The 16,386-nt window shown below is 30.7% G+C and overlaps 2 protein-coding genes across 2 annotated transcripts; both read right to left on the reverse strand.

The window, feature by feature from the left end:
• Positions 1-68: 68 nt before the first annotated feature.
• Positions 69-5,593, reverse strand: LOC117921070 (haloacid dehalogenase-like hydrolase domain-containing protein 3). Its single transcript, XM_034838849.1, has 6 exons — positions 5,174-5,593; positions 4,529-4,635; positions 1,584-1,692; positions 1,216-1,377; positions 909-1,082; positions 69-346 (listed from the first exon to the last, which is right to left on the reverse strand). Exons 1-6 carry the CDS (start codon positions 5,501-5,503, stop codon positions 317-319), a joined length of 912 nt encoding a protein of 303 aa, XP_034694740.1. The 5' UTR covers positions 5,504-5,593; the 3' UTR covers positions 69-316.
• A 7,376-nt stretch (positions 5,594-12,969) lies between these two features.
• LOC117920042 (protein STRICTOSIDINE SYNTHASE-LIKE 2-like) lies at positions 12,970-15,692 on the reverse strand. Its single transcript, XM_034837390.1, has 3 exons — positions 15,179-15,692; positions 13,955-14,221; positions 12,970-13,707 (listed from the first exon to the last, which is right to left on the reverse strand). Exons 1-3 carry the CDS (start codon positions 15,472-15,474, stop codon positions 13,140-13,142), a joined length of 1,131 nt encoding a protein of 376 aa, XP_034693281.1. The 5' UTR covers positions 15,475-15,692; the 3' UTR covers positions 12,970-13,139.
• Between the last annotated feature and the right edge of the window lie 694 nt (positions 15,693-16,386).

Here is a 16,386-nt window from a genome sequence, read left to right on the forward strand (position 1 = left end):
AACAACCATTCTCAATTACACCACCTTTAGATGCATTTTAACTTTTAGCCTTAAATCTCAGGCCACTATTGTGAAAATCGCCCCCTTTATACACATCTCCTTGGAGTTTTTTTATTTTTATTTTTAATCACATCCAAGCCAGTTGTCTAAATAGCTCTACAATCATAAGGACAAATTACATCGATCAGAGCTAGCATACAATTAGCTTACAGAAACCAATACCAAAACAGGGTCAGATTATATACAAGCCTTCTGCAACCAAGGTACGGAATGAAAACATTCCCCAGTCCTCCTGCCTTCAAGGGGTCTTCTTCAATCAGACCTGGACCCCTATCCTTTGAGCAACCTGCATCAATCAACACAATACAATACAATTATTAATCATATATATCAAATTTGAACTCATTAGCATATTGTGTTTCATCATTTAATCAACTGAAATTCAATTGCGATAAATCCACTCCATGAGTTCCAAACTGGATGATAACATTGCCCAAAGCCAAAAGGTTGGCAAAGTGCTAAAATAAAATAGAGGATGTTATGAGAACCTTTCACATCCATCTTCCTAAAAAAGGCGTTCGTTTCCTCAAAATGTCTTTTGATACCTAAGTATGCCTGTGTATGGGCACCTCTAAATGAGTTGAGTAACCATACAGGATGCACATGGGTTATGTGCTATAGAATCCATACCCTAAAGATTCTTCACTCCTGAAACGCGTTTATTGAAAACAGCACTCATTGTGCTCTATCATAAACATAGTACTATAGCTGTGCTCATACCAAGTTTGTGCTCTACTCGAAATAGCCAGAACACAGTCACTTCTAGCTTTAAGTTGTTTGAAGAGGTCAACAAGAACATGCATGTGACTCAGTTCCTTAGCAAGTAAAGAAGTGTGGATTATAAGTACCTCCTTGAAGGAGTAGACATCACTTCCCCAGAGCCAAGCATCACAGCCTGCATCTCTGGCACCCCATATATCATTCCTCCGGTCATCTCCTACATGAACAACCTCCTCTGGTTTTACTCCCAATAACTCACAAGCTTTTAGAAATATTGTAGGATTTGGCTTCTCTGCTTCAACCTGTTTTCCAAGAGAGAGAGGGACAAGCATTTTTAAACAACAGCAAAAAAAGGTAGGAAATAATCTCACTTCAAGCTGACACTGCTCATGAATCCATCATTGTAAAAATTGAGGGAAAAAAAAAATCACTTACTTCAGCTGACACTGCCACAGCATCAAACCAGTGATTGCAATTCAATGCCTGCAGAACGGGTCTTAATCGAGTATCAAAGTTTGAAACAACAGCCAATTTTACACCCGCTTTTCTAAGAGACATGAATACTCTCTCTGCCTCAGGATCACAGAGGTGCCAAGCCTTTGGACAGAAAAAAATTGAATAAAATTAAAACTAAATACAGTAAAAGGATTCCAGATGCATTTCAGAAGTAGATACTGTTGATTAGCCTTCTGGAAAAATTTCCTTGCTTTTGGACCAAAAATCAAACCAATTATTTCCATCAAAATCAAGACAAATATTTCCAAAATATGAACCAACCATTGCCCTAACATAAAGAACCCAACCTCTTCAGTAGTATAGTAGTGGTAAAGTTCCTCAAAGTACTGAGTATCTGAACAGCCAGTGGAAAAGCTGACTATGTATTGCCAGAAGGGTCTTCCATCATTCACATATCTGCAATAAAAATGAATTCTGGCTTCATAAAAGGGTCATAATTCTGACCTGAAGGAAAAGAAATTCTCACCAGATCTGACTCAAAGAACCTTGGGTTTTTGCAGTTGAAGCAATAGAATGAAAAGGGCAGATGTATTTTGAGTTATTTAAAAGCTACTCCACATTGTGTTGGATATTGTTATGAAGACTGAAGAATTAAGGGCAGCAAGTGTACATATCTGCTAAACCTTGAGGTAATAACTAATATAAAATATTTATTCTTACTCCTCTTACATCTATAACAAGTCATGAACACAACAAGAAGGCTTAACTAGCAGGAGGCAGATTCTTTTTCTTTTCATGAATCAGGGAAGGCAGATTGGTTCAGATTCAAACTCAATACCATTTGACCACAAACTTGTAGATGTAAGTCATGTGCAAAAACCACAAAACAAAAAACAAAATCATGATGAGAAAAAGGCAATTTCTTGAAAGCTTAAACAACTTCATTTATGAAATACATATGCATACAAATTAGATCCTAAGAAAAGTAATGGTTTTATTTCAAATTCCATGGAAAAAAAAAAAGGAAAAAAACCAAACCAACAAACAAACTGAACGGCTTCATTTATTATCATTTTCACCAAAAACTTTACTAAATTTCATATGGTTACAGAAAACCCATTCCCACAAACTGTGCGCATAATAATTGTAGAAAATCCGATAATACTTGATCTCAGACTTCATTGCACTTGCACCCCTCTCCCCACCACCATGTAATTTTTTAGACACTCTTGTTTTATTATCACTTATATAGTTTGACAATCAAAAATAATTTATCAGAGACTTCATTAACCTGAAATTTCTTAAATTCTCTACTCTAACGAAGTTAGTTGGTTAGCATTCATATTTTCTGATTAAGTGTTAGACTTGAAGACCATGAAAATTCTTTTCGACTAAAAGGAGAGCAAGCTGACCTATATAAGTCATGAACCCTGTATGCTACCTAATCAGAACTCAAAAATCAATCATAAAGGAATGAGGATTACAGATTACATGACTTCAATAAATGAGAATGAATTCAGAACACCATTGTATAGTGATCACGTATAAATCACATTAGGACCCATTTACTTTCTATCTGTGTGTGTGTATATATATATTTATATATATTATGAGTAAAGCAAAAGTGTATTATAAACAAAAAACAACAAAACAATGCTCCAAAGTACACAAGAAGTATACAACGAATGTTTAAGAGCGCAAACAAAATGAGAGGAACCAACAAAAAAATACGTCCCCCTCGAAATGAACCCACCAAATCCACAAAATATACAACCGAAGAAGAACCAAAAACTAAAAACAACCTAGACCAATCCCATATATTACAAAGGAAATTGTAAATGTTATTTCCTCTGTAATCTTTGGGTGTAGGCAAAGGGGTTTATTGTTTCCGGCCCCTTTTCCGTGGTGGATTTTGTAGATTAGTTGGGCCTTGTTTGAGGGATGTTGTTCTTTTTGGTCCCCTGCTCTTTTTTTAGGTGTCCTTTGTATACTTCTTATGTACTTTGAGGCGCTTTTTTGGAGTGTCTTGTTTTTAATATATTTCTATTTACACATCAAAAAAAATATATTATTAATAGCACAAAGCAAAAAGGGTGCACCAAAGTACACATATAGTCTACAAAATGTGCTAAAATAAAGAAGAAAAAGGAGAAAGAAACCAAAGGGAAAAGAAAAAAAAAGATATATTTCTTTATCAAGGCAAAGAACCTTCACAAAAAACACAGAATAGACACAATAATTAAATAACGAGTATAGAAAAGTTAGATTGATTGTCTCACACACCATAATTCATGGGCAAGTTAGCTTATCCATGGCATCATTTGGAGACCAGTGGCAGCACTATATCTATGGCCTATTTTTTAGGAGCAAGCCATCAAACCTTTGATTGTCTCACATCAAAATTCATCTCCACACAAGCATTCTAGAGCCTGAACCAGCATTGTATTCCTAAAACAATAATACCCACTAAAATACTATTTGAGTGTCACAAAAATGCTTGGATCAACAGTTGATACTTTGAGGCATGGTGGAAGATATGGTAAACTTGCCATAAAAGTACCACAAAATACAAATAATAATACTAATCCCACTCTTAACATAATAAAATTATCAATTAATGAGGCATGGCCTGGTTAGCCCTTTAGAAATAAATATTTTTCTCTATCTCAAACTCAGACACTTGAACATATTAAGAAACAATTTTTTCACAAACATTTTCAGAAATAAATCTTTCTGCTTCCCAAATCTAGCATTAAACAAGATGTTTGAAGCTGATCCAAATGTGATTAGAGGCATGAATTTAGGCTATGTTTGGTTCCCAAAAAATTTGAGGAAAAGAAAAAAATGAAGGAAAATTAAAAACAGATTGAAAGTCAATAAATTATTTTTATATGCTACTTCAAACTCATTTCACTTATTTTAACCTTCCCATATAAAGATTAAATAATTTCAAAAAAAAATTATAAATTTTTAATTAATCTTAATTATATTTGATTTTTTTTTTCCATAGATAATCAAATATGATAAAATCATTTTTCCTCGGTACAGGACCAAACATAAGGTACCATGTATAATATTTTTTTTCTTGCTATTTGCGCAGAATTTCATTATGTTGTGGAATGACGCAGACCCCAAAATCATATATGAAAATTTCACTGGATGAGTTTTCCTGAATCAAGAATTCGAACAAACGTAAATATGGAAATTTCCAAAGGCTCTCATCCAAAGCCATATATAATTTGGAATAATAATCTTGGAAAAAGGAAAAGAAGGGGGGGAAAATTAAAATCACCTGAGTCGAGATCTACCCCAGGGCTGTGCATAAGCCCTTCTGTATCTGTTTAATATCTCAGTTTCCGAATACTCCACCCCATATTTCTCACCAATCTTTCTATAGATCTGCAATAAGTACCCATATTTCGTGTGATAATTCTGAAAACAGGGCTCTGAATTTTCTGTTTAGTTTTTGCCTTTTGGGAAAGAATGAGGAAAAGTGAAAGGAAAATTGGGAAGAGATAGCATGTTTAAGAAGACTTTTCCTTTATTCTTTCCCAAGAACCAAACACATGCGCAGGAAGAGAGAGAGGAAAAAAGGGGAACGAGAAGAGTCTATCCCCGAGAAGAAAAACCCAAAAACATCAGCACAAAAACCGAAAATGCAAACCTGATCATGCAAACACATGGCTAAGCACCCGTATTTTGTGTGACAACACTGAAATTATCTGTTTGCTTTTGGGAAAGAATGAAGAAAAAATGAAAGGAAAATTTGCAAGACATGGCTTGTTCAGGAAGACTTTTCCTTAATTCTTTCCCAAGAACCAAACACATGCGCTAGAAGAGAGAGAGAAAAAGAAAAAAAAAAAAAGTGGAAAGAGACGAGTCTATTCCCAGGAAGAAAAAACCCAAAAACAACTGCACAAAAGTCGAAAATGCAAACCTGAGCCATGGGCTGTGAGGGAACAAGAAGAGTGCCGACGGCATCAACCAAGAGAGCCTTGTGAGTTATCTCTCCGTACAGAGCTTTTCTATACTCCTCGTAATCTTTCAGTCCCAAAACCTCAAACCCACCCAAACCCAGTCTGGACTCGTTCGAAGCCACGGCCGCATAAGAAGAATAACAGCGAAAATGGCCTATTCCCCCAAATGGGTCGTCCAGAATCCTCCGAGAAAAGCCATTGGCGCAAGGCCCAGTTCTGAGACAAGCTGTTTTCTCTATGAGACAATTTAGAGCCCTAGATGCCTTCGTCCTGCACGCCATTAGAGCCATCTCCGTGCTTCATTTGATGTGAGCACTTCAATGCCTCCCTCTTTAAAACTCTCTCTCTCTCCCTCTATTAACTTATTTGATTTTGATTTCTATTCTGAGCTATGAGAGCCTAATGACCTGAAAACGGAGGGTCGCTTTTGCAAATTTATATTGACCACGGGATTTTCGTAGTATTACGACTTTGGCCCCTGTGGAGCATCTTCAATTTTTTCTTAACCTTTTAAGAAACGAAAATCGTTGCAAGACCTTAACACTAATGTAAAAGTAAGGCCTGTTTGGTAATTCTTTTTGAAAACACTCAAACTCCTTTCTTTGCATTGGAGTATTAAAAGCCCGGCAGTGACCTAAGCCACTTTTAGCCGGTTATTTTGCTTTTGCTTTCCAGCCGATAAGCTTATGCATTTCAAGTGATAAAAGTTGCAGTTTCAGGCAAGTAAGCGAACGAGACGAAGAACTAACTTTAATATAATCAGAGAGAGATGCTTTGAATAGCCTAGTGATAATTTTGTACTATGAATCATTGATGAAAATATTGTTAATTATGAGATATAATACTTAAATTTTATGGGTATATTAAATATATCAAATATGAATATTAAAAAAATGGATAAAAAATTATAAAAATATTAATAAAAACTTTTAAAATAACATATTAAACAATAATAGGTATTTTAAAATTATTTTATTAATATATATAATATAATTAATTAAATAATAATATTAGGTTCATAAAAAAATATAAATTTATTAAATTATATCAAATATTATTCGATAATAATATTGTAATATTTTATTTTAAAATTATAATTCAAAATAAATAATGATATATGTATATTTTTTTAAAATTTATATTTTTATATTTAATTAATATATAAATGATATAAAAAAAATTGTTAAAAAAATTATCATGATAGGTCTTATATTTTTAGTGATTAATTAAATAAATTTTTAAAATAAAATAATTAGAATTAATTTGTTTATTAAAATTATTTTTTAATATTTTGTTTTGTGATAGTTGTATTATATATTTATTTGGTGCTTTAAGGCAGCCCGGTGGTTGAGGATGCATTTGTTTTGGGTTTGGGCGGACCGAAATCGTCAATAAATCGATAAAAATCCGATACCGTCGATACACGAAAATTTCCGAAATTTTGATCCGGAATAGACTTGCTTTCCCTTTGACCTGACCTTCTAACATGGCAAGAATCCGGTATAATCGGTCTTAGCTTTGACTTGTAATAGGAAAACTCTAAACGCCTAACCCTATTACCGTAGTGGGACGAAGATGTTTTTTAAAATAAAAATATATTTTAATAATGTGATATAATCTAATTTGGAGGTCAGGTGTTTTTGTAATAAAGTAGAAAAAAATGTGTATTTAATATTCATTCAGTCCATCTGATTCAACAAAGAAAGCCGACAGCAAAGAAAGATGTGCTGATGTGGCAGATGGAGAAGGTGGTGAAGCCCACGTCATCAAATTCATTAACGATCAAATGACACGGGACCCACTTTCACCTCGAATCCATACAAACCGGTTTCTCTTATCTTCCTTCGGTTATCTGCCCACGTGGCGTTAAGCTCGAAGCAAAAGACAAAACAGGCGCTGAGTTTCTCATTTTTTTAAATCTTAAGACATTTTATTTTTTATGTGCTAAACCCCTTGCCGATGACGATGGCACGCCGCAACAAAGGCTTGGAGCAAAAAGGACAAGTATTTTACTAATTTTCAAATAAAAAAGTTCAAATATTTTATTAAAAATCAATATAATTAAATAATCCAATAAATCCTCCCATATTCTTTATTTTATTATTTATATTTTCAATAATGTTAATTTTACCTGTCACCTGATATCTAACAACTGTAATTTTTGTGAACATGAACCCAATCATATTCATAAAAATACGAATTAAATATCATTTTTAAGAAAAATGAACCAACTATCATATTCTCAATAATTCAACCTAAATGTCGTGTTCTAAAAATACGAATTAAATATCATTCTTAAAAAAAAATGAATCAACTATCCTATTCTCAATAATACAAACTAAATGTTGTATTCTAAAAAAAAAAACCACATATAAATAAAAGGGAATAATTTTTACCATAACCTATAATAAAAAACTATTAAAAGTTATTAGGGAATAATACGTGTATTCCTAATAATTATAAATATCCAAAAGCATTTAAGAAAAAAAAATTAAAAATTAATGTACTCGTCGTGTCTAGATTTATTTACCTTTTTAATTAAAATGTCTATTTCTTTTTTTATAAGAATAATATTTTTAAAAAATTGAAATAATGAAGGGTGTTTATATAAAAAATAATTATTTTTAATTAAAAGTATAGGCAAAATTCGATTTATTAATTGTTTTAAAAATGTAACATAATTTAATACGTGCATTATATTATTGAATGATTGATAGAGTCAATCACGCAGAGGTGGAAATGGTGATGTGGGCTGGAGGCCCGATGATTGCCACACAAATTAAAATTATGAATTCATAGTCAGCTGTCAATTCCGATTCCCACAGAAATTGAATTGAGTCCACAGGAGTGTCTGAGGATGGAAATCCTAAAGAGAAGGTTGAGGTGGTGAGCGAATGCCGTGATTAGCAAATCAATGTGGCAGGGCGCGACATTTTCACAAATGTGGATGAGGCACCACGAAACAGGGGCCCACTGTATAAGACCTGATGCTGCCAAGGAAATGGACCGGTAGGTGATGAGTGGGCCCAAACTCATAACTGTTAAGGCCGTAGTGGGCCCATACTACCGTTTGGGAACACGTTTTTGACAACAAAATAGAGAACTGTGTTTTGAGCTCAATTGAGCCAAAAAATTAATATTTGGTTCATATATCATGCATATTTAAGTCTAAGACCCAAACAAAGTATAAAAATTAAGATAAAGGATATTGTCTTTCATTAATTTCTAAAATACCCTTAACCCTTGTAAAGGTACAAGTCAGTATGAATTTCAATTTTTTTTATATTTTTTTTCCCTTTTCTATTCCCTATTAAATATTACTTATTTCTAACTCTTTTTTTTTTCTTTTCCTCCCAATTTATATTTTTATTTTATGTCAAATAAAAAACAATAATATTTTTTTGTTTTTCATTTTTAAAGATATTGAATCTTTTTGCTCTTATTATAAGCAATAATAAAAATTTTGGGATTTTTTATCCAAATATTTTTTATCTTTTGTATTTATCTTTTAGTTTAATTTTCATTTTTTATTTTAAATTTATATTAACCTTTCATTTATATTTTTCTCTTATTTTTAATTATTTTTTATATTTTCTACATTAACCATATTTTAAAAAAATTTTAAATGGACTATCACTTCACTTTATTATATATATCCTTTTAGCTTTTTAATTTTTAATGTTTTTATTTTAAAATTTTTTAAAAATATAAATTTATTGAAAAAAATAACTAAGATATGAAGTTCTAATATTATATTAATAATTTTTCTTATCTAAATAGACTAATGCAAAGTATTTTGACTCACAACAAGAAAATTGCTAATACAATTTTTTAGTTAAACTTTAAAAATTAAATTTCAAATAAAATATATTACATAAAATTTTATCTAAAAATTATTGAAAGTGGTATTTATTTATTTTTTATTGACTTTCAAACTTATCTGATTTTTTACTAGAAAGGTAATAGAATATGTTTACAAAAAAAAAATAGTTTTTTATTTTTTAAATAAATGAGTATAAATATATTAAAATAATTAAAGATAATCTTAGTAAAAAAATTTGATAAATATGATTCTTTATTTCAAACTTATATTATTTCTCATATATATTAAATAATTTTCAAACACCTCATAAAATATTAGTATTATTTGTTTATTCTAACTTGTAAATTAGGTATCATCAAATATTATATTTTTTCATTTTTTATAGAACATATAATAAATACTTTTTAAATACCTCATCAAATATTATTAATTTTTTTTTCTAACTTACAAATTAGACACGTGGTGTTTATTATTTCGAAAATAATGTAAACGCTCACATGCATATATATATATATATATATATATATATATATATATATATATATATATATATATATATATATATATAATATTTATCAAGAAGACAGTATTTTTAATACTAATTTACCATCCTTCCAATAATTTTGAAAGTGTAAATAGGGTAAATGACCGAATTAAAGTTTTCAAAATATTCAAAATTTCTCAATTCCAAAATTACCTAATTGCTCTTCACACTAATCCTATGTTTTTTTAATAAATATTTAAATATTTAAAATCATTGAATTAAATATTTTCTTATTAAAGCAATTTTTTCAAAGTAATAAGATAAAAATCATGAAATCTTCAAAACTATAATTACAACAAATATTTTTAATTTTAAAATTAATTTCATAATTTAAATTAATGATTTAAAAAAATAAAAATGTTATAAAAATAAATTTTGTTCATTTTTAATTCCATTTAAATATGATTTTTTTTAATCTCTATTGATAACAATGAAATTATGTTTATAAAGGCAAAATAGTAAAAATATATATTTCATTTAGTTTACTTGTAATGAACAATTCAAACATGATTGATTTTAATTTCATTTCCTATGTGTTAATTTTTGTAAGGAATGTCTTAATGACATAGTTTGGTAAAAAAAAAATATCAATAATCGTCTTAATGTCAAATTCAAGTCGTTTAAAAATTATACAAAACCTATTAGGAGTCTTGTACATTTAGCACATTTCCCTTGTACAATCAATGTAATACCCTTGTACAATGACACAAATTTTATATTTCTTATAAGTTATATGTTCATGTAGGTGTATTAATCATATTTTTAATGGTTTGGTTAAAAAAATGGTGAATGATTTAAGATCAATTTTTTTTCCCCAAATATCATTATTGGGGAAATATATTAGAATTTCCATGTGAGAGTTAAATAAAATGCATGACATAAGTGTACAATCATTGGGTAACAAGGAAAATAAAAAAGTGGTTTAGAATTAATTAAAATAATTCACAAAGGGTGATTTTGTACACCTTTGTACAATTAGTATATTTCATTTGTACAGTTAGTGTAATACCTTTGTATAATGACACAAATTTCATATCCCTATTATGTTATGTATCCATGTCCACGTAGGAGTGTTTAACCATATTTCCAATGGTTTAGTTGAGAAGATGGTGGATGACTTAATGTCTAATTTTTTTCCCCCAAATATAATTATTGGAGAAAGTATTGGAATTTTCATGCTGGAATTAAATGAAGTGCGTGACATATATGCACAATATGAGTGATAAGAAAAATAAAGGAATGACTCATAATCTATTATAATATTTCACAAATGGTAGCCTTGTAAGTTTTTGTACACTTAGTATATTTTCATTTTACAATTAGTGTAATACAATTGTACAGCGCAATAAACGAATAAATAATTTTTTTTTCATATAAAAAAAATAGTACTAAACAAGGTTTTCAATTTTCATTTTTAAAAATAGTTTTCATTTTTTAATTAAATGTATTTTCAAAAATAGACAATATAGAAAATAAAAATTATTTTTAAAAATAAAAACTAGAAAAATATCTTAAAACCAAACTCAAATATAATCTATATAATTTTTAGTTACTTGTTTTCATCTAAAATAAGTAAATATACCTTTCAACCATTTTATATAAGAAAAATTCAATCTCTAATATGTATTGATATAATCCACTTATAAAATTAGGTCATATGAAAACATTTTAATTGAGTACTTAAAATAAAAACTCTTCATCCATCATCTTTATTTCTTTTTCTTTTTCTTATTTTAATAAATTTTCAATTAATTCAAATCAATAAAAAAAAATTTTAATAAACAAATTTGTAACATTTCATATAACTTATTATTAAAAGTTATGTTAAAAAATTTATTAAAAAAAGAAAGGAAGAAGATTAAAAAAAAAAAATTAAACCTTTTATTTTATAATAGTAAAAAAAAACTTTAAAATGTTTTTTCGTATAAAAAAATTAAAATAGTGAATATATTTATTTTAAATGGTATTTTAATCATTAAATTATTTACTTTTAAACTGTAAAAGATAAAAATAAATGTAAAAGATAATTTTTATTTATTTAAATTACAATAAGCCTAAAAGACTATTATAATATTTGGATTTTTAAAAACTATTATTCAAAATTATTTTCAGTTACCAAATTGTAATAGTTTTTTAAAACTTACTTTAAAATACAAAATGTTTGATTGATGAACGCCCATTCCAAGCGAGCCATATCCCATATGGGACTCTTATCTCCTCGTCTCTGCTTTTGACCGAAATGATCGCTCTTAGCCATGGCCAAGAAGTAAAAGCAAAGTGAGGACCACCCTCGACCCAGAGCCTGTCGACAGCTGTTTTGGTATGGACCAACTAACATACTACTCTCCAATGAAAGCGTACTCCACTCATAAAGGCATGTTGTTTTCTAAAATCAAAATAAATATTCATATTGAAATGTAGCAGAATTGCTTCTTTTTCTCGGACATATTCTCGTACAAAAAGCAAGGACATGTTCTTCTTGCATTACACGATAGAGTGGCGGGATTTTTAGTGGTTGGAAGTAGTGGAAAATACTTGAGAGGCTTCTCCCGTTCTTCCAGGAAATTGCGAAACCAATGGCACCAAACATAGATTCATTAGTGGCCCCGCAAAGAACTTACTTCAAATGGAATCTGGATAAGATAAACACCTCATCCTTGCTTCAATCATTTCAACGATTTTATCTCACTCTCGCTTTCTATCTTCAACATCCAAGTGTAGTTGAAGATTGGCTATTTTCGGATAATGTTTGGTTACAGGGAAAACGTGAAGGACAGGACGAAAATGTATCAAGAAAATGATTTTTCATCTAAGGTTTATCATGTAATATGCAGAAAATAATAATAATAATAATTTATGTTAATTAATATACATTTTAAGCATCTTTTAAAACTTACATTTAATATGACATTTTTTTATCATTCGAGTATCACATTATCCTTCTAAAAAAATAAAGTTTTAATTGATAATTGAAGTTTTCAGTTGAAAAATGAAGTAGTAACTAAAATTTTCCTTTAAAAATGATGTCTTAGTTGAAAATTACGACTTTATTTTGAAAATTAAGTTTTAATTGATAATTAAAATTTTATTTTTAATTAAAACATCAATTGATAATTGAGACTTTAGTTTAATTTTTTTTTAAAAAAATAATAAAATGGTTCTACATGATAATAAAAAATAATTTTAAATATAAATTTGACAAAGTGATTAAATTTATTTATTTATTTTTCATAAAGGGGCAATTTCGACCATAAACAACACTTACATTTTTTTTCTCTCTCGACCATATATTTCATAAATAGTAAAAGAAAATTTTTAAAAAATTGATTTTTTCCTTGCCCTCACCTCTTCTTACTTTTTTTTTTTTTTTTTTTTTCCCACAAAGACCAAACAGTTCAAAGTTTTTTTTTAGAAAGAAAGACAGGGATTAACAGTAAGAAAATGAATGCAGTAAACAAGTCAGTCGTCCCAACATGCGATGGTCACTGCACATCCAATTCTATACATATGCCACTGCAACTTTAGTCAAAGATCCTTTCATGCATGCATGTTTATAAACTCACTTTTCATATTTTCCCACACAAGGCGTGGTTACGGATCCAATCCATAGACTCCCATCTCTCTCGTACACTTCACTGATAGAACTGATCCATCCATTTCCATTCTCGGGCTCGAAGATTTCCAGTACTTCGCCTTCCTCACTCAGCTTCACTGCAAACCCAGTCTTTCTCCACTTGGAGAAAAACGAAAGAAAACCGTGGGGAAATGGAAGCTTAAGCAAAGTTCTCCCTATCCAAGGATATGAAAGAAACCACTCCAAAAGCTTTCCTTTTCTTGAATGCATTCCCACCCAGAACTCCCCTTTGCTGTTCCTTTTGATGTTATCCGGGAACCCAGGGAGTAGAGTGAAAACTTCAACAGTCCCAGCTTTAGATGTTTGAAGCCAAAATCTTAGAATTCTGCAGCGGGAAGTCTCTGAAAGTAGAATGAAGTCGCCATTTTTGCTCAACGCTACTCCATTTGGAAACCCTAGACTCCGGAGAAGAACTGTTACTTGTTTGCTTTCTGGCTCATATTTCATTAATCTTCCTGTGTTATCTCCACTGATTATCGCAGCCACAAAATTCCTGTACATTTGTCAACGTATGTTTTTCTCTTGTTAAGCCTAAAAAAAAGGAAAGAAAGAAAAGGAATTTTGCATGAAAAAATTCCCAATCTTCTTTGAATAACTTGCTTGGGCTGGTCATAACGTTGAGTTCCCAAGGCTCGGTTGCTAAGTGGGCCCAGCAAACTTCACTCCTCTTCATGGGCCCAATGGCCCATTGAGATGTAGTTTACGTGGGCCTGACCCACTTTCCAACCCATTTAACATACCTCCTTTGGTAGCGTGAGCTGCTGTCGCTGAAATATACCGCTCCGTTTGTTTGATGGATATCCACCCCGTTGGTGAAACCGAAAGGAGTGCCTTGGGCTTCGGAAGCAACTGTAGATGCAAGCCCGCCATTGGGGCCCACAACGAGAAGGCCCATATAAGCGTCAGCAATGTAGAGTTCACCGGTGAGCTCGCTGAAACTCAGGCCCAATGGGCGCCCGCAAATGTGCTCCAAGGGCACGTGATCCCGGGATCCTCTACACCCTTCTCTGCTCACAAAATCGTGAGAATCTACGTTTGGTTTTCGTATTTGATTTCACAATAGAAATATAAAAAATAAATAAATATAATTAAAATTATTTAATCTTATTGTAATAGATAGAATAAATATAAAAAAATAATTTATTAAATTTAAATACTTTTTCATTTTTTTATTTTCTTTCAAATTTGTTAGGGACTAAACATAATCTAATTAACCAAAACAAAGATCAAATCATTTATTTATTAATTGAATTATAAATAATCAAATATCAGTAATATCTAAAATAGTAATAATATTATTTTTCTGATTAATAATATCTTTCCATTCCTTTAGGAAAGAAAGGATGGAACGTAGGTGTATAAAGTGTGGGATGGATACGTTTTGGTATTTCAAGAGGAATAAGGCAATGTCCTATCAAATTGGTTCTTTTGCATTATAAGTCGGTACGTGTCTCTGTTCCCCAACTACCTTTTTGTCTTCTCCAACACCAAATTGATGACAATTTGGCAATGCAGTGTTTTTGAATGGCGGGTGACCTTCATGCGACCGATGGTAACCGCCCCTTTATTCAAAATAATTTTTAATTTAATTGGTTTAATTTTTACATTTATATTAAATAAATATATTTTTATAAATAATTAAAATATTATAATTTATTATATTAAAAATAAATAATTGATTAATTTTATATATACAACCACAAGATAAGATGATAAACCCATTCTTGATTTAAAAAAAAAATCTTAAATCCACTTTTAACCCTTTTATTTAAATTTCAAAATGGTACAATCAAATCGGAATAAGATTTGATGGACCCGCCTATTACCATAACTACCTTGTATCAATGCATGATGATTGCCATGTTAGTGGTTGCTCCAAATCACTTAAACCTTAAATTGCACCATATTATCAAATTTCGGCAAAATCTACGTTGATCATGAATTTATGATAAGAAAGGACGCACCTCTTTGAAGACGTCGTTGCAAAATCCACCCACCTCCCATCATTTTCCTCCCACTTGATTATCCGGCCGTCCGATACTCCGGTGTAGGGTCCGCCGCCAACAAAGTCGAACGCCAAACTCTCCGGCCCTATTGCACCCGGAATTGGAATTGGAATAACCGCACCTTTCTGGTTTGAGAATTTCTCGGAATCAAACTCCGGAGAAGACAAACTCGTACGCTTGCCGGCGATTAAGGCAGTGATTAGAAAAGCTGCAGCTGCAGCTGCGGCGAGGAGGAGCTTCGAGCTCATGGCCATGGACTCCAATCGATGATGAGGAGAAGTAGGAGTTTATGAATGACATATAATTACATACATTTCTCCATATATAAGAGAAAAAAAAAAAAAAAAAGATGCGGCAAGTGAGGCGTTGTTTTCGGGGATCTGGGCGTTATTTTATTGGGCAATGATTCTAGCAAAAGTGGCAATGGGTTTTATCAAATGTTGTCATAGTGGGTCACTAACTTTGATTTCTTAGCTACATATTTCAAGTCGTTAGTGGATTAGACAATTAATAAATAAATTATCAGGCCGTTGCCGAACTTAAAAAACCCAGCACTAAAAATCTTGGTTCTTATCAGATATGTGTGGACCGTGTGGTGTTCGAGTTTTAACAGTATAGCGAGGGTACGGTACTGGAGAGGGAGGTCATAATCAATTGCCAATTTTTATCGTTTTATTTCTGTTATTCCACGTGGGAATAGTGCAGGGATATTTTTTATTTACAGAGATCTGCCACGATTCATCTCAATCATGCATGTTGCTCGTATTGCAGTGTAAGTGATGGCAAAAAATAATTTTTGATTTTTATAGCACCAAAGTTTATTTAGGAACCTGAAATAATTTTAATATATTTTTAATTTTTTTAAATATGTTTTAAGAATAATTATATAATTATTTCTTAAAACAAACATAAAAAAAAATTAAAAATATTATAAAACATGAGATTTTGTGCGAACTTGTGGATGATCATCCACGTTGATGTATATCTCTTTGTCAATCCCTATAAAAGGAAGATATGAAAATCTATTCTATTTTTTTTCCTACGTTCTAATTTCTCTTTCTTGTTTTCTTCTTCTTTCACTTTATAATTTTACAATACTTTATGAGACAAATTATAAATTATAGGATAAATTCATAACCAGAAGTTATGAAAAATATGTGCAATCT

Source organism: Vitis riparia, chromosome 8 (assembly GCF_004353265.1).
Source record: "Vitis riparia cultivar Riparia Gloire de Montpellier isolate 1030 chromosome 8, EGFV_Vit.rip_1.0, whole genome shotgun sequence".
Taxonomy (NCBI): domain Eukaryota; kingdom Viridiplantae; phylum Streptophyta; class Magnoliopsida; order Vitales; family Vitaceae; genus Vitis; species Vitis riparia.

Coding starts and splice junctions, on each gene's coding strand:
- LOC117921070 (XM_034838849.1), bottom strand. CDS start 5,503: ATGGCTCTAATGGCGTGCAGGACGAAGGCATCTAGGGCTCTAAATTGT. Junction 4,636..5,173: donor CCTCACAGCCCATGGCTCAG/GTTTGCATTTTC, acceptor TACTTATTGCAG/ATCTATAGAAAGATTGGTGA. Junction 1,083..1,215: donor CTGTGGCAGTGTCAGCTGAA/GTAAGTGATTTT, acceptor CTTGGAAAACAG/GTTGAAGCAGAGAAGCCAAA.
- LOC117920042 (XM_034837390.1), bottom strand. CDS start 15,474: ATGGCCATGAGCTCGAAGCTCCTCCTCGCCGCAGCTGCAGCTGCAGCT. Junction 14,222..15,178: donor GCAACGACGTCTTCAAAGAG/GTGCGTCCTTTC, acceptor TTTTGTGAGCAG/AGAAGGGTGTAGAGGATCCC. Junction 13,708..13,954: donor AGCTCACGCTACCAAAGGAG/GTATGTTAAATG, acceptor ACAAATGTACAG/GAATTTTGTGGCTGCGATAA.